Source organism: Schistocerca gregaria, chromosome 4, assembly GCF_023897955.1.
Source record: "Schistocerca gregaria isolate iqSchGreg1 chromosome 4, iqSchGreg1.2, whole genome shotgun sequence".
NCBI classification, from domain to species: Eukaryota; Metazoa; Arthropoda; class Insecta; order Orthoptera; family Acrididae; genus Schistocerca; species Schistocerca gregaria.
Window position 1 is genome coordinate 508,051,373 of NC_064923.1, and position 19,363 is coordinate 508,070,735.

The window sequence follows — 19,363 nt, forward strand, 5'->3', positions numbered from 1 at the left end:
TTTTGCAGGTGGTAGTTGACGTTTCACATGTGGCTGAACACTTCCTGTTTCCTTAAATAACGCAACTATCCGGCGAACGGTCGGGACACTTGGATGATGTCGTCCAGGATATCGAGCAGCATACATAGCACACGCCCTTTGGGCATTTTGATCACAACAGCCATACATCAACACGATATCGACCTTTTCCGCAATTGGTAAGTGGTCCATTTTAACACGGGTAATCTATCACGAAGCAAATACCGTTCGCAATGGCGGAATGTTACGCCATACAACGTACTTATAAGTTTGTGACTATTACAGCGCCATCTGTCACAAAGCGAAAAAAATGATCCAGCTAAAACATTCATATTTATTTACGGACTACACGAATATGTAATGAAAATGGGGGTTCCTGTTAAAAAAAAAAACCGCAGTTGATAGCCACTTGACCTATGGCAAACCATGTAGCCGGCCAAGCTTAGCGTCATCTGGTATCCTCCTTCAAGCTAGACGAGTTTGTAGTTTTTTCGTTTGATGCTTATTTCGTGAGATATTAGGCCCGGTCACTATCAATGGACTACGCTGTATACTTTATATTAAAAATGTTGATCGATATTTGGACGTGAGTGAAGTCATTGGCTCCCGTTTTAAGCGAGTGTGTCCTCTTGTGTGGGAGCACATAGAACTATGAGGGCTACAGAGTTGGATCCGTAGGGATACAGGGTTAGTAAACACGCCAGTGGGCACTACCCCCAACAAGGCGTCTCGCCCCAGAGGATGCCCACAGTAGATGCCAGCATATCGCCTGCTGTATAGCTGCAGTGACACCTGGAAGTCATTAAGGCGTTGAAGAGGCTTACAGCCATCTCAGGTGACTGTGTGTCGGAAGAATAAGCAGATCAGTGACGTGTAGTATTTTGAGCCATCTTCAAGAACGTGCAATTCTTTGGAACTGTTCGGTATCCCTTTTTCTGTGCACCCGAAACGCCCTTATCACTGTATTCTGTACCACTGTTCAGGAGTGGTCCAGTTGTCGGTCAGTGGCTGATGAAATTACTTCTTTTCACTTAGTCGGTGACTCACATCAATCTGCGAAGTGCGTTCGGTTTCGCCTGTACTTCTAAGGAACACTCAGTATGGTTTCCCTTGGTTCCCAGGTGTACTTATTCTCGTACAAATTTTGGGATAGTCCGGCATCGCCGTAGGCAAAAAAACACTGCTCGCAGCCTATAGCAGACAAAGCTGCGGGCTCAAGCTTTAATGTTACATCATGCGTTTTGCAGTACCTCACGGCAACCATTGTCACGACTATAATGAGCATGGAACGCCGTCGATGCTCTTGGGGAAGTCGATTTTATTGCCACTTGGTGGAAATATTTACAGCTACACTACTGGCCATTAAAAGTGCTACACCAAGAAGAAATGCAGATGATAAATGGGTATTGGACAAATATATTATACTAGAACTGACATGTGATTAAATTTTCACGACATTTGGGTACATAGATGCTGAGAAATCAGTACCAAGAACAACCACCTCTGGCCATAATAACGGCCTTGATACGCCTGGGCATTGAATCAAACAGAACTTGGAAGGCACGTACAGGTACAGCTGCCCATGCAGCTTCAACACGATACCACAGTTCATCAAGAGTAGTGACTGGCGTATTGTGACGATCCAGTTGCTCGGCCACCATTGACGAGACGTTTCCAATTGGCGAGAGATCTGGAGAATGTGCTGGCCAGGGCAACAGTCGAAAAGTTTCTGTATCCAGAAAGACATTACAGGACTTGCAACATGAGGTCGTGCATTATCATGCTGAAATGTAGGGTTTCACAGGTATCGAATGACGGGTAGAGTCACGGGTCATAACACATCTGAACTGTAACGTCCACTGTTCAAAGTGCCGTCAATGCTAAAAAGAGGTGATCGAGACATGTAACCAATGGCACCCCATACCATCACGTCGGGTGACACACCAGTATGGCGATGACGAATACACGCTTCCAATGTGCGTTCACCGCGATGTCGCCAAACACGGATGCGACTATCATAATGCTGTAAACAGAACCTGGATTCATCCGAAATAATGACGTTTTGCCATTCGTACACCCAGGTTCGTCGTTGAGTACACCATCGCAGGCGCTCTTGTCTGTGATGAAGCGTCAAGGGTAACTGCAGCCATGGTCTCCAAGCTGATAGTCCATGCTGCTGCAAACGTCGTCGAACTGTTCGCGCAGATGGTTGTTGTCTTGCTAACGTCCCCATGTGTTGGCTCAGGGATCGAGACGTGGCTGCACGATCCGTTATAGCCATGCGGATAAGATGCATGTCATCTCGACTGCTAGTGATACGAGGCCGTTGGGATCCAGCACGGTGTTCCATATTACCCTCCTGGACGCACCGATTTCAAATTCTGCTAACAGACATTGTATCTCGACCAACGCGAGCAGCAATGTCGTGATGCGATAAGCCGCAATCGCGATAGGCTAGAAACCGACCTTCATCAAAGTCAGAAACGTGATGGTACGCATTTCTCCTCCTTACACGAGGCATCACAACAACGTTTCACCAGGCAACGCCGGTCAACTGCTGTTTGTGTATGATAAATCGGTTGGAAACTTTCCTCATGTCAGCACGTTGTAGGTGTCGCCACCGGCGCCAACCTTGTGTGAATGCTCTGAAAAGTTAATCATTTGCATATCACAGCATCTTCTTCCTGTCGGTTAACTTTTGCGTCTGTAGCACGTCATCTTCGTGGTGTAGCAATTTTAATGGCCAGTAGTATATTTTGCTGAAAGTATTACAGAATTAAAAGATTTATTAGCTTGCGATAGTCTAGCAACCTCGAGACAAATAGATAAGTAGTAGACTTTCGGTTATGATGTATGAATCTAAGTACGAGTGACAACTTTTCCAATTTTACCTACTTCAACTATAAAGGTATTAAAACATGAGAAAGCTCTTATGACTTATCGAAAATCGTTTTTATGAAAATATTTTGGAACGTCAACTGTCAATATACACTATTTATGTATGAAAGTGTCATTTGAACCAAATGGAACACTTCGACAAATTCAATACATTTAATCACTATATCAGAAAACTAAGGTTTGACATTTAAGAAAAAAACTATTATATTCTTACTGTCAAGGAAATTATGCTGCTCTCAAAGAGCAGGCCATAACAGTTTTGTGAATGACCAACAATAGTGAGGATGAAATTAAAAAAAAGAAAAGTTGCCAATGTGTGAGCAGGACACGCGCGCTGTGGGTTGTGCACAAATTTAAGTATGTATACAGACGGTTCATTCGTCTGGAAATCGAGGCTCTCCACAATCTCTGCCGGTCATCGACATTAATAGTGGTAAGTTGTCACTCCCAGGGATTCCAAGTCTTTCGAGAATGTTTTCATTTTAAGCTTGAAGTCGGATAACAAACGACAAAATTTTTTCGCATTATGTAATCACAAATTACCAATTTCGGATTTTTTCTCTTTACTTGTACTGTCAAACCTTTTTTCTTGCCAAATTTCGTGATTCTAGTCCAACGGGAAGTACCCTACAGATTTTGATGACTGGGGTTGCGAGTATCGACATATGTGACATAAATGGCCACATAGTTTCATTACATTGCCTTAGAAGCTAACATTTATTATACCACTTGGGACTCATAGACCATAACATGTTACATTTTATGTCAACATCGTACGTCTACCCATACCTGAGAAAAAGGGTTTCGAACAGACGAACGAACAAAAAAGTGATCATATCAGGGTTACCTTTTTACAGACTGAGATACGGGACCATAAAAAAGTGAGAATACTTTCCAAACGCTAATTAAATAACTCAGAGTTTAATATTTGGAGTTTAATGATCATGTTCATATGTTTTCAAGTAAATATTTGCAATAATTTGATAACACAAACACAGGTTAGGTCGTTAGAAAGCGCAGCATTTTGCTTTTCAGCAGGAGACACTTAAGTTCGGTTCCAACGACATAGGGCAAAGAAATGATATTGCGAAGTGTATCGTGCGTCTTTAATTGTTCTGAGTTACTTCATTGTTTAAATATTTTTTCCATGACTCATGGCATACTCTCACCAATACAAAACATGTCACAAGCCACTAATTATTATTCAAAGTTTATAATTGATAACTTTTCGTAGTCTTTTGTGTTTGATGAACCTGGATACTGCTGAAGTTATATGTTTTACCGAGGTATTATTTGGACCATTGATTGCTCGCACTGTGAAGTAGTGATTGATCACGTGAAGTTAGCAGCTAATTTGTTAATATTACGTAATTTCTTCCCTCACCCGAACAGACACACACACACACACACACACACAGACAGACACACACACACACACACACATACTCACACACACACACACACACACACACACACACACACATATATATATATATATATATATATATATATATATATATATATATATATATATATATATGCTGTAAACAGTGGCAATAGACAGTCGATGAAAAACAGAGGGATTGCATGTATTTATTCGTATCAGTCGGTGGTTACACGATAAAAGGAGAAATACCAGCCATATCTGTAATTTCAGATTCTCACTAACGGAAACTGTGTAAATGTAAACAGTGATGAGTGCCGAAGACGTGGTTGCCAGTATTAGTAACGCAAGCAATGTTCATACCAAGAACATACTTTAAAGTGGAGATGTATAGAAATTCGTTTCATATTAATATTTCGTAAACGCGCACACCAAGTAAACAGTGGTAAGTCAGTGCTAACCCAGGCACTCATTGCGCAGGTAAACAGTATAAAGTACCCACTGATGTGTTTTTAAGAAGTCCTTTTGGGACAGAATTTATGATTTTAAAAATTTCGTTACTCTAGAAAAATTTGAAAATAGTGACTTACCTGGAAAATAAAATCACAATGGATGTACTTGAAATATCTTATTTACGAGATTTTATTGTAGCTTCTCTGCGCAGTTTCTCAAAACAACCAACTTGTTCCATTCTATGCAACCAAGGTCTTAATAAGGGATGGGAATCAATGGGTTTAAGAGACCATAGCGACCGAGACAAGGAGGCATTGTTGTTCAAACAACTCGAAGGCACGATAATGTGCGCACGGAAGCTCGAGGTAGAAAAAAATATTGGTAAAGTTAGTACTTATTTAATGTTAGAAATCAATGAATAAGTGTCGGTGGAACGTTTACAACAAAATTCGGATTAAAGAAGGAGAAAATGTTGGTTGAAATCTTTGGGTTAATTTGAGTAGTAGTTGCATTCTTGAGATATGTAATACATGCCTAACAACTGCTTTTAATGATTCGTAGCAGCGATGGTAAACGCTGACAGGTGCAGCTTCGGAATTACTTATGCTTCTTCAATCTGTGTGGTAAAAAATATTACTATCATGGTCAAATACAACTTGGAAAGTAGAAAAATTTTGTGAGTATTTTGAAACCATTTTATTTATATAATATGTACAAATGCTGATAGCGTATTAGTTTAGTCTCTCAGTCTTAAGGCTACGAGTTAAAGATACATTAGATTGCACGATGTATTTATTTAAGAAGTATTCGAGAGTAAAACATTGAACTTTGGCAGGTGAAATTGATCTGTGAAATTTCTTCGGTCAGCCTATCACGTGCCCGAAGAATGTTGGCCAAGCGCTGAATACCCTAAGGCCATTGGACAAGACCCTGCCACCAGTCGTCGCTGCATTCTCTATTGAATCGGCGATGGGGTCAACATTACCCTTGACGAGATTTTCGACGGCCGACGAAAAGCGATCCCTCTCAGCGTTGATGGTGTTCGGGATGAAGGAGATCAAGGCAGCGAGTGCGTTGTTGGCAAGTGCGTTGTTGGCAAGTGGGTTGCTGGCACTGTTACCACTGCCGGTGAGCCCGCTGACGATGGCGGAAGCTAACAAGCTGTTGGCGTATTCACGAGGAATTATTATAGCTATAGGGTCTGTCGCTCCCGAGGAGTCGGTGTTTGTTGCTGGGTTGGACACTGTTCCAGGGGACGAAGAGGCAGAGCCGCTATTCGCCTTCTGGTTTTCAGTGGTTCCGCTCTGCGGCCGAGGGGCAGCCTGAGGAAGCAAAGAAAATTTCTCAGCATTATATTACATTGGCCACATTTCAATTGTTAGCATTTTAATTTCTTAATTTTTTATTTTATAAAACTGTATTTTTCTTTACTGTAATAACCGTCTGTGTAGTAGAGATCGTTCATATTTGTTAGTGCAACACACTCGACCGGAGATAGCCAATTCGAATTCCTGGTAGAATGTCGGAACGACAGAGTCAGCAACAGAAAAGTCAAAACAACCTTCGGCGAAATGAAAATCAAGGGCGGTAACAGTAAGAGTGCAATGCAGAGGACAGAGCCGCTAGGTGGAAAGAGTACATTTAGGACATCTATGAGGGGGAAGATTTGTCTGGTGTGACTGAAGAAGAGGCAGATGTCGATAGGGAAGAGGTAGGGGAACCAGTACTAGAACAGAATCTATAAGATCTCTGGAAAATCTAACGTCGAACATGGCAGAAGGGATAGATAATATTCCATCAAAATTTCTAAATTCGTTTGAGGAAGTGGCAACGAAACGACTGCTCATGTTGCTGTGTGAAATTGTATGAGTCTGTCGATATACGATCCGACTTTCGCAAAAGTATCATCCACACAATTCCGTAGACCGCAAAGAACTGACAAGTGCAAGAATTACCGCACAATCAGCTCAACAACTCATGCATCGAAGTTTCTGACGTAGATAATATACAAGAGAATGGAAAAGAAAATTGAGAATCTATTAGATGACGATCACTTTGACTTTATGAAATGTAAAGGCATCAGAGAGGCAGTTCCGACGGTGCAGTTGATAACAGAAGCAAGACTGAAGAAAAATAAAGACACGCCCATGAGAGCTGTTGACCTGGAAAAAGCGTTCGACAATGTAACATCGTGCAAGATGTTCGTAATTCTCAGGAGACTAGGGAGTAAGCTGTAGGGTGAGACGAGTAATATACGACATATACAAGAACCAAAAAGGAAGACCAGAATCGAAGTGTTCGGGTTAAAAAGGTTGTATTGACAGGGATACAGTCTTTCGCCCCTACTGTTCGATCTAGTCATCGAAGAAGCAATGATGGAAATAAAAGAAAGATGGTTCAAATGGCTCTGAGCACTATGTGACTTAACATCTTAGGTCACCAGTCCCCTAGAACTTAGAACTACTTAAACCTAACTAACCTAAGGACATCACGCAACATACAGCCATCACGAGGCAGAGAAAAGCCCTGACCCCGCCGGGAATCGAACCCGGGAACCCGGGTGTGGCAAAATAAAAGAAAAGTCCAAGAGTGGAAATAAAACTCTAGGTGAAAAGGTTTCAATGATACGATTCGCTAATGACATTGCCATCCTCTGTGAAAGGGAAGAAGCATTACAGGATCTGCTGATTGGAATGAACACTCTAATGGGTACAGAATATGGATTGGGAGTAAATCGAAGAAAGACGAAAGTAATGAGAAGTGGCGTATGTGAGAACAGCGAGAAACTCAACATCAGCATTGATGGTCACAAAGCAGGTGAAGTCAAGGAATTCTGTCACCTAGGCAGCAAAATAACCAATGACAGTCGGAGCAAGGAGGACATCAGAAGCAGACTAGCAATGGCAAAAAGGGCATTCCTGGCCGTTCTGAGAATGTACGTTTGGAGCACAACAGGTTGAATGGTACAGAAATGTGGACTGTTGCAAAACTGGAACAGAAGGGAATCGAAGAATTTCAGATGTGGTGCTACAGAAGAATGTTAAAAATTTGTTGGACTGGTAAGCTAAGGAGTGAGGAGGGGAAGGTCTGCGCAGAATCATGGAGGAAAGCAATATATGGCGAACACTGAGAAGAAGAAGGGAGAAGATGATAGCATATCTGTTAAGACATTAGGGATAATTTCAGTGATACCAGAGGATTGCAGACGGTAAAAATTGTAGAGAAAACCAGAGGTTGGAACACATCCAGCCAATAATTGAGGACGTTGGTGGCAAGTGCTACTCTGAGAAGACGAGGTTGGTACAGGAAAGGAATTCCTGGAAGGGGGGGGGGGGCATCAAATCACAAAAAAGTACTGTCCATGCACTGCATAATCCTAATTTAAAAGTTTCTTTCTCCATTTATTAGTTACGTTGCAGAACTTTTCACTATTTTCACGATTTTCACAGGAGAGATGTCACATGTGTGTCTCAACATGTTCACGCACACACATAAAATTGGCTAGGTGCGAGTAGGACTGCACACTGAAGCTCAATTATGTATACAGACATTTCATCCATTCCAGAAATACAGGCTCTGAACGATTTTTGCACGTTATCGAGATTAATACTACACTACTGGCCATTAAAATTGCTACACCAAGAAGAAATGCAGGTGATAAACGGGTATTCATTGGACAAATATATTATACTAGAACTGACATGTAATTACATTTTCACGCCATTTGAGAAATCAGTACCCAGAACAACCACCTCTGGCCGTAATAACGGCCTTCAACACGAAATCACAGTTCATCGAGAGTAGTGACTTGCATATGGTGACCAGCCAGTTGCTCGGCCATCATTGACCAGACGTTTTCAATTAGTGAGAGATCTGGAGAATGTGCTGGCCAGGGCAGCCAGAAAGGCCCGTACATGCAATCGTGCATTATCGTGCTGAAATGTAGGGTTTCGAAGGGTTCGAATGACGGGTAGAGCCACGGGTCGTAACACATCTGAAATGTAACGTCCAGTGTTCAAAGTGCCTTCAACGCGAACAAGAGGTGACCGAGACGGGTAACCAATGCTACCCCATACCATCACGCCAGATGATACGCCAGTATGGCAATGACGGATACACGCTTCCAATGTGCGTCTACCGCGATGTCACCAAACACGGATGCGACCATCATGATGTTGTAATCAGAACCAGGATTAATCCGAAAAAATGACGTTTTGCCATTCCTGCACTCAGGTTCGTGATGCAGCGCCAAGAGTAACCGCAGCCATGGTCTCAGAGCTGACAGTCCATGCTGCTGTGAAAGTCGTCGAACTGTTCGTGCAGATGGTTGTTGTGTTGCAAGTGTGCCCATCTATTGACTCAGGGATCGAGACATGACTGCACGATCCATTACAGCCATGCGGATAAGATGCCTGTCATCTCGACTGCTAGTGGCCGTTGGGATCCAGCACGGCGTTCCGTATTACCCTCCTGAACCCACCGATTCCATATTGTGCTAACAGTCATTGGATCTCGACCAACACGATCAGCAATGTCTTTATACTATAAACCCCAATCGTGATAAGCTACAATCCGACCTTTATCAAAGTCGGAAACGTGATGGTACACATTTCTCCTCCTTACACGTGGCACCACAACAACGTTTCACCAGGCAACGCCGATCAACTGCTGTTTGTGTATGAGAAATCGGATGGAAACTTTCCTCATGTCAGCACGTTGTAGGTGTCACCACCGGCGCTAAACGTTGTGTGAGTGCTCTAAAAATCTAATCATTTGCATATCACAGCATCTTCTTCCTGTCGGTTAAATTTCGTGTCTGTAGCACGTCATCTTCGTGGTGTAGCTATTTTAATGGCCAGTAGTGTCTCCGAGCTGACGGTCCATGCTGCTGTGAACGTCGTCGAACTGTTCGTGCAGATGGTTGTTGTCTTGCAAACGTCCCCATCTGTTGACTCAGGGATCGAGATGTGGCTGCACTATCCTTTACAGCCATGTGGATAAGATGCCTGTCATCTCGACTGCTAGTGATACGAGGCCGTTGGGATCCAGCACGGCGTTCGTACTACCCTCCTGAACCCACCGACTCCATATTCTGCTAACAGTCACTAACAGTCATTGGATATTTACCAACGCGAGCAGCAATGTCGCGATACGATAAACCGCAATCTCGATAGGCTACAATCCGACCTTTATCAAAGTCGGAAACGTGATCTACATCTACATTCATACTCCGCAAGCCACTCAACGGTGTGTGGCTGAGGGGGGTGGTACGCATTTCTCCTCCTTACACGAGGCATCACAACAACGTTTTACCAGGCAACGCCAGTCAACTGCTGTTTGTGTATGAGAACTCGGTTGGAAACTTTCCTCATGTCAGCACGTTGTAGGTGTCGTCACCGGTGCCAACCTTGTGTGAACGCCCATATCACAGTGTGTTCTTCCCGTCGGTTAAATTTCTCGTCTGTAGCACGTCATCCTCGTGGTGTAGCAATTTTAATGGCCAGTAGTGTAAAAAGTTATCTTTGCCAGGGATTCCAAGACTTTCGGGAATGTTTTAATTTCAAGTTTGAAGTCGAATAACAAATGTCAATGGAAATATTTTTTCGTGTGATATAATTACGGATTAAAAACTTCCTTTTTTTCTTTTTCTTTAATAGTACTCTGAAACCTTTTTTCTTGCCAAATTTCGTGATTCTACGTCAAGGGGAAGCAGCTTATAGATTTCAGTGGGTGAGTTTTCGAGTATCGAAATTTATGACATAAATGGCCACAAATTTTGGCTGCATTGTTTATTGTATCACAAAGAAAGCCTATAACTCAGATAGTGTCATAACTTTTAACTTTATACGTCTACCCGTTGCCGATAAAAAGAGGTCTTAACAGCCGGACGGGCAGACGGACAGTGTGATATGAAAAATATATTTCGTGAGATATAATTGCAAATTGAGAACTTTCGGATTTTTTCCTGTGGGTGTAGTGTGAAATATTGCTTCTTGGTAAATTTCATGACTCTATGTCAACCCTGTAGGTTCTGATGACTGAGTTTGGGAATACAAAATATGTGACGTAAACTGCCGTATCTTTTGCTTTACTTTTTCCATCACAAAGGGACCGTAGACCTTAATATGTGATGCAGATTTCAACTTCATACGACTACCCGTTCCTGAGAAAATCAGACCCACAGACAGAAGAACAACAAAGTGATACTATAAGGGTTCCGTTTTTACCGGCTGACGCACGGAGCTCTAAAAAAAGGAGCTCACCTCAAGCGAAGGTGTTAATCTGTATTGTAAAAAATGAGAAAAATCTTTTGTAAAGAAATGACCAGAAACATATTGTCTTACAGCACTAAAACGCTGAGTCGATGACATCAACCTTTCATTTACTGAGTAATTTGTGTACTGTTACGAGCTTCATACTGAGTTAGTGGACAAGGTGAACATGCCAGGGCGGTGACAATGAGCACAATTTGTGTAATTAATTTGTAACTGATTGAGCAACTTCATACCATTTATTCAGGCTATGGGAGGTAGGATAGATCCTCCAAAATGAAATTTAAAATCTCAGGTTCCTCGTCTCACCAAACAACTTATTTGGTAGCTACTTTTGTTGATGTGATATAATGCCCTATGTTTCCACACAAGAAGAAAAATGCTGCTTTATAAAGTCATTCAATTATCGAGCAATGGTTAAGTTAGCAAAATCTATCAGCTGGGTCCTGTTGAATGATAAACCTTGTCATGTCCCTTCGACTGGCTCCTTCATCGTACTTTTATCATCAAGATTTATTTACAAACGTGAACTGTCCTGACTGCGTTAGACGGCTCTCTTGGAATGTCATAGTCTGTCGGAAAGATTTATTTCCCTGTCTTAAGGTCCTCCACATGGAGTCTCTCTACACCGCCTAGACAGCCGCTTCAGAAAAGCATCCACTGCACGGCGACCATAGACAAATTAGAACTAATGCCGTATGTAGAACGTCAGCGAGAACCACGAAGGTTTGCTGGAAGCTGGAAAACGAATAAGTGCGCCATTCACTAGACTTTCTCATACATCTTTTCACTCACCCCTCGATGTTGCAGCGAAAAATGGCACGGGAGAATAAGTGGTATTAGTTAACCATGGCGGAAATTTTTACCTTGTAGTCTCTAACAGTCGTTTGTGAGTTTAGGAGTAACTATTGAAATGTGTGAATCAGTGACACACAGCACTGACTTCATACATCATGAGGAACAATAGCTTGCAGTTCCCGTGTATATCTAGAATACTAGCCACTGCAGAATACTTTCAGAAGAGTATCCGGGCTGTTCTGTTTTCCTTTTTTACAACGCCATAGGTATACGTTTTTCCAGAAACACATTTTCCTTGTACATACCCCTCGAAGTGCCCAAAGTGATTTTCAAGAATTCTGACCATTACTATGGCCAGGTATGTCCACCACCTTGTCTGCAATAATAGAGTCCTCGTCTGGTTTGGTCTGTGGATCACTATTTTTGAAACATTCTCTCTCAAGATTACATTCGATACTTCTGTGATCGTCATGAAACACGACTGAAAGTCTGCACTCTAGCTACTGAATGTTGTACTAGCTAATGGAGTTGCAGTCCAAAATAATTTATACGTATGTTTTTGTATCTGATTACTATCATATGCTGTATGAATTTAGAAGTAAAATTCATTCCTTTCCCACTATACTGTCTCACAACTACTAAAATAAGTGCAGCTCAAATATAATCAATTTTGCTATTGTTCATCATATTCTTCAATTTCGACTGTGCTCAGCTTCCTGCACGGAAGATGGAATTCAGCAAGGAACAGAAAATGCTTTGGAAGGAGCCAAGTTTTCGGCAAAGGTAATACAGTCATAACTGTGTGCAATATGTTCACATATCAGCCAAAACATTATGACCACTGCCCACCGCGACGTTAGATGCTGCCTGGTGATATTTTGGGTACGTGACGCGGTAACAGATGTATGTAATCGGAGCAAACAAGGTTGGGGGTCACCCTAGTGAAGATATTATTATAACGCAGAGCCTGTGAACGAGTATCTCGAAAACGGCGAAGCCAGTCGAATGTCCACGAGCTACTATCATGAGAATCTACGGAAAGAGGTAGAAGCATAGTAAAACTACCACTAGACGCTAAACGGTTGGACGTCCACGGCTAGTAACAGAATGTGGCGTTCGAAGACATGTCTACTCTGTAAAGTAGAATAGACGGTGATCTGTGACATCTATGCCAAAAAGAGCACAATGCTGGTGCTCGCACAAGTATTTCCGAGCACGTCGCTCGTCGTGCATTGTTGACGTGGAGCTCCGCAGCGGACTAAGTCTGTGTGCTTACGTGTTGACCCAACGACATCATCAATTACGATTTCATTTGGCACGGGACCATCAGGATCCCACCGTCGATCAATGGAAATGGCCGGTTCTTCGGGTGAATCACACTTTTGCTACACTACGTCGATGGTCGTCTCAGCAAACGCCTTCATCGAGGTGAACGGCGGCTCGAAACGTTCAGCGCGTCACACACACAGGCTAGCGGGAGAAAAATTATACTGTGAAGGACATTCTCTTGCGCTTGTATGGGATCTGTGGTAATAATCGAATACAAGCTGACAGCTGCGTACTACTTGCATCAGATCATACTTGATGTTTCCCGATGGCGATGTCATCTTTCAGCAGTAGGTCTATAATTGTCCATGTCTCGGAGCCAGAACCGTGCTACAACAGTTTAATAAGTGTTATAGTGAACTCATGTTGATTTCTCCTCGACCAAATTCGCCTTATGTAGGACCTACGAACCTCATTTGGGGCGCTATCGGGTGACATCAGGGCTTACGCAAATCAGCGGCCCCTTATTCACACGAATTGTGGAGTGCACATGTGGTTTCTTAGGTTAGAGAATTCCCTCCTTAGGCCCGACAAGACCCCTCCTGAGACGCGACAAGGTAGTAGTAGGCAAAACGCAACGGGGAATAACAATATTAATGTGCTAACAGTAAACTGCTGGAGCGTATATAGAAAGGTCCCAGAATTGCTCTCATTAATAAACGGTCACAACGCCCACATAGTACTAGGGACAGAAAGATGGCTGAAACCAGATGTAAACAGTAATGAAATTCTAAATTCAGATTGGAATGTATACCGCAGAGACAGGATGGACAGTGAGGGGGGAGGCGTGTTTATAGCGATAAAAAGTAAAATGTGAAATAATTTGGGCGAAGGTCACGGTTAAAGCAGACTCAAACGTGGTAACTGGATGTCTCTGTAGGCTCCCTGGCTCAGCAGCTGTTGTGACAGAGCACCTAAAGGAAAATATGGAAAATATTTCGAGTAGATTTCCCGACCATTTTATAGTTCTGGGTGGAGATTTTAATTTGCCGGATACTGACTGGGAGGCTCAAACGTTTATAACGGGTGCCAGACTGAGATTCATTGGAAGAATCCTAAGGAAATGCAATCCGAAAACAAAGGAAGTAGGTTACAGTACACTTGTTCGCCCACTGCTTGAATATTGCTCAGCAGTGTGGGATCCGTACCAGATAGAGTTGATAGAAGAGATAGAGAAGATCCAACGGAGAGCAGCGCGCTTCGTTGCAGGATCATTTAGTAATCGCGAAAGCGTTAAGGTGATGATAGATAAACTCCAGTGGAAGACTTTGCAGGAGAGACGCTGAGTAGCTCGGTATGGGCTTTTGTTGAAGTTTCGAGAACATACCTTCGCCGAGGAGTCAAGCAGTATATTGCTCCCTCCTACGTATATCTCCTACGTATATCACGATGAAAGGAGCAAATATAAAAATGCAGTAAATGAAGCAGGCAAAAATTATAGAAACGTCTAAATAATGACATCGACAGGAAGTGCAAAATGGCTAAAAAATGCAAGGATGTAGAGGCTTATCTCACTAGGGGTAAGATAGATACTGCCTACAGGAAAATTAAAGAGACCTTTGGAGAGAGGAGAACCATTTGCATGAATATCAAGAGCTTTGATGGATACCCAGTTCTAAGCAAAGAAGGGAAAGCAGAAAGGTGGAAGGAGTATATAGAGGGTCTATACAAGGGCGATATACTTGAGAACAATATTATGGAAATGGAAGAGGATGTAGATGAAGATGAAATGGGAGATACGATAGTGCGTGAAGAGTTTGACAGAGTACTGGAAGACCTGAGTCGAAACAAGGCCCCCGGAGTAGACAACATTCCATTAGAACTACTGACAGCCTTGGGAGAGCCAGTCCTGACGAACTCTACCATCTGGTGATCAAGATGTATGAGACAGGCGAAATACCCTCAGACTTCAAGAAGAAAATAATAATTCGAATCCCAAAGAAAGCAGGTGTTGACAGATGTGAAAATTACCGAACTATCAGTTTAATAAGTCACAGCTACAAAATACTAACGCGAATTCTTTACAGACGAATGGAAAAACTGATAGAAGCCGACCTCGGGGAAGATCATTCTGGATTCCGTAGAAATGTTGGAACACGTGAGGCAGTACTGACCCTACGACTTATCTTAGAAGAAAGATTACGGAAAGGCAAACCTACGTTTCTAGCATTTGTAGACTTAGAGAAAGCTTTTGACATTGTTGATTGGAATACTCTCTTTCAAATTCGGAATGTGGCGGGGGTAAAATACAGGGAGCGAAAGACTATTTAGAATTCAAACAGAAAGCAGATGGCAGTTATAAGAGTCGAGGGGTATGAAAGGGAAGCAGTGGTTGGGAAGGGAGTGAGACAGGGTTGTAGCCTATCCCCGATGTTGTTCAATGTGTATATTGAGCAAGCAATAAAGGAAACAAAAGAAAAGTTCGGAGTAGGTATTAAAATCCATGGAGAAGAAATAAAGACTTTGAGGTTCGCCGATGACATTGTACTTCTGTCAGAGACGGCAAAGGACTTGGAAGAGGAGCTGAACGGAATGGACAGTGTCTTGAGAGCAGGATATAAGATGAACATCAACAAAAGCAAAACGAGGATAATGGAATGTAGTCGAATTAAGTCGGATGATGCTGCGGGAATTAGGTTAGGAAATAAGACACTTAAAATAGTAAAGGAGTTTTGCTATTTGGGAAGCTAAATAACTGATGATGGTTGAAGTATAGAGGATATAAAATGTAGACTGGAAATGGCAAGGAAACCGTTTCTGAAGAAGAGAAATTTGTTAACATCGAATATAGATTTAAACGTCAGTAAGTCGTTTTTGAAAGTATTCGTATGGAGCGTAGCCATGTATGGAAGTGAAACATGGAGGATAAATAGCTTAGACAAGAAGAGAACAGAAGCTTTAGAAATGTGGTGTTACAGAAATATGCTGACGATTAGATGGGTAGATCACATAACTAATGAGGAGGTATTGAATAGGATTGGGGAGAAGAGAAGTTTGTGGCACAGCTTGACTAGAAGAAGGGATCGGTTGGTAGGACATGTTCTGAGGGATCAAGGGATCACCAATTTAGTATTGGAGGGCACCGTGGAGGGTAAAAATCGTTGAGGGAGTCCAAGAGATGAATACACTAAGCAGATTCAGAAGGATGTAGGCTGCAGTATGTACTGGGAGATGAAGAAGCTTGCACAGGATTGAGTATCATGGAGAGCTGCATCAAACCAGTCTCAGATCTGAAGACCACAACAGCAACAACGTATGTCTCGCGAAGAGACCATGAGGATACAATCAGAGAGATTAGAGCCCACACAGAGGCCTACCGACTGTCTTTCTTTCTACGAACAATACGAGCCTGGAATAGAAGGGAGAACCGATAGAGGTACTCAAAGTACCCTCCGCCACACACCGTCAGGTGGCTTGCGGACTATGAATGTAGATGTAGATGTAGAATTTCATGACTTGTGTATGTAATGCCACATAGCTCCACAAACCTACCAACGAACAGTTGGATACCTGATAAGCAGAATCAGTGACGTGTTTCGTTGCGAAGAAGAACAAACAAGTTATTAAGCAGGCAGTCACAATGTTTTCGTTCATCAGTGTATGTTTCTGATACGAGAAATAGAATTGCAAATCAATGTTGGTTAACTAAACTACTGTCATACGTTTGTCCTGCGATATTTATTGATCTGCATCTTTTACTTTCCAGATGTTTTCCAGATTCACCTGAACGGAATGTTGTTATACAACTTGGCCAAGTCTCTATGTCCTCCTAAGATATGATCAAGGTCCGTGCACTGCTACATTTCTACTAGGGGTTATATTTCAAGGCTGTGTACAAAAGGGATCATACAAAGGTTAAGATGCGGTAATGCTATCCCAGCCTGAAGATTTGAACACCAGTGTGCTGTACTAGGCATGGACGTATTTATATAGTAGGCCCGTACATTCCAACGATCTCTGATTTCACAGTTTAAGATGGACTCTAAAACACGGAGGAAGGAGTCATTTTTGACACAGGTGAAATCAGCAAAAGAATTTGTGACAGATAAAATCCTCTTCTTCGGAGATTATACTTTTGCTACCAGAAGCCTAATGAGAATCGGGATAAGGATTGAAAGCAACCTCACATATATCCCGTAAAACATAGAAACACAGTTATTTGGTCTACGTCAGATCGTACAGCGTCCTTACCTGTGAGACAGCAATCAGAGTGGCGAAGAACAACGTTACAAAGCGTGCCATGGTTTTCATAAGGCTCGCACTTGTCTACAGAGGTACTACGTCTTCGTTAGCTGCTGGCAGTCTTCTTTATATCCAGTTCACGGACACGATCGTGTGACTCCAGGTGCATGTTTTGTTACCATGATAAAGGGAACAGACGCGGAATATTGACGTACTTGTCGCTCTGTTGTTTGATCAGCAGCGTGCAGCGAGCTTCCTTTCCGCTTGATTGCACAGTGCGTGGGGCGCTGTTTTAGGAGCACTAACTCTCCATTATCTACGTCGCATGAAAGCAACGCTTCAACACAATGCACACAACAAAATACCGAGTACTCGAGTGTGGGCATGTAGTGTAACCAAGAGAGTTGCACCTTGGCTCCTGCCGCTCAGTTTGCAGGTAATCATATGTTAAATTTACTCTATGAACATGAAGTTTGATATTTAGAAACATTGTTAATGTCATTTCTGTTTTGTATCTGCTTCATGTTGTGGGAGAGCGCAGTACCACGACGACGGCATCTTCGGCGCAGCCGCCAAGCAGAGGGCAGACTGCTGTTGTTCACCAGGCCAAAGCCATCGTGCAGTGGAAGATCTTGTCGGCTTGTGTTACCAGACTTTCCTTTAAATAAAATAAATGTATTCCATTTTAGGTAACAAAAACTGGACGATCAGTGTTGCAAATGAAACTGTAATTGTGATCAGTTCAGTTTTTGTCTTGGCCGTTTATGATCGTCATCGACCACGTTCACATAGAGCGCAGGGTGGAAGTGAAATATTGTTTAATTATCCACAAAGATTTCGAAACAGAATTTCATGTGGTAAAGATAGACACGATTGGCATCTGATGTCCTCAGGAGAAGACTGGGGTCGAACTGCGCAATAGCCCTGGGTTCCGTGTGGTGGGTGGGACTGCTGTGGCCTGTTGTGGGGTTGTGAACCACTGAGGGCTACGGCGGGAAGAAGCCTGTCTGTCGTTTCTAGGACTCCGGTTTAATCAATACAATCACGATGAAATCAAAAGCTTTGTCCAAAAGCTAAAAGTTTAGCAGTCTATTCATATTGCCCTTCTGCGACTCAGCTCCTCCCCTACATCGTGAGTACCGCACCATGATGAAAATTAGCCTTCAGTGCAATTGTGCAAATTATAATTTGACTGATAAGAGCTTCGAATGACATTGTAAGAACCATAAAGAAACACATTAGCTAAAGGTGTGAAGTTGTGGGCTGTTGTGTAGAGTTTTTAGTAAGTTAGGCCAGCTACTAGCAGATTTACGGGAATGGGCTCTCATTGAACTTTGACAAAACACAGTATATACAATTCCACACAATAAATGGAATGACCCCATTAATAGATATAGACTTCGATCAGAATCGGTAGGTAAGGTAGAATATTCAAAATTTCTAGGTGTATGCAATGATGAGGGGTTGAACTGGAAAAAAAAAAAAACACACACACTGAGGATCTGCTGAAACGTTTGAGTTCAGCTACTTATGCTGAGTAAATTAGCTTACCACACCTGTTTTCATCCTATGCTTTCGTATGGCATCATATTCTGGGGTAACTCTTCATTGAGTAAAAGATTGTTCATTGCACAAAAGCGTGTAATCAGAATAATTGTTGGAGCTCATCCAAGATCATCCTGCAGACACTTATTTAAAGACCTAGGAATCTTCACTGTAGCCTCATAATATATATATTCACTTATGAAATTTGTTATTAACAATCTGAACGAATTCAAAAGTAATAGCACTGTACATGGCTACAACACTTGGAGAAAGGATGACCTTCACTACTCAAGGTTAAATCTAACGTTGGCTCAGTGGGGGGTAAATTATGCTACCACAAAAGTCTTTGGTCACTTACCTAATAGCATCAAAAGTCTGACAGACAGCCATATAGAATTTAAAAGGAAATTAAAAAGAATTTCTTAATGGTAACTCCTTCTACTCATTAGATGAGTTCTTGGATGTAGTAAGTGGGTTATTTCCCAAA

At 42.3% G+C, this 19,363-nt stretch overlaps 1 protein-coding gene across 1 annotated transcript; it reads right to left on the reverse strand.

The window, feature by feature from the left end:
* Positions 1-5,434: 5,434 nt before the first annotated feature.
* LOC126266938 (uncharacterized) lies at positions 5,435-17,438 on the reverse strand. Its single transcript, XM_049971631.1, has 2 exons — positions 17,341-17,438; positions 5,435-6,075 (listed from the first exon to the last, which is right to left on the reverse strand). Exons 1-2 carry the CDS (start codon positions 17,398-17,400, stop codon positions 5,617-5,619), a joined length of 519 nt encoding a protein of 172 aa, XP_049827588.1. The 5' UTR covers positions 17,401-17,438; the 3' UTR covers positions 5,435-5,616.
* Positions 17,439-19,363: the final 1,925 nt, after the last annotated feature.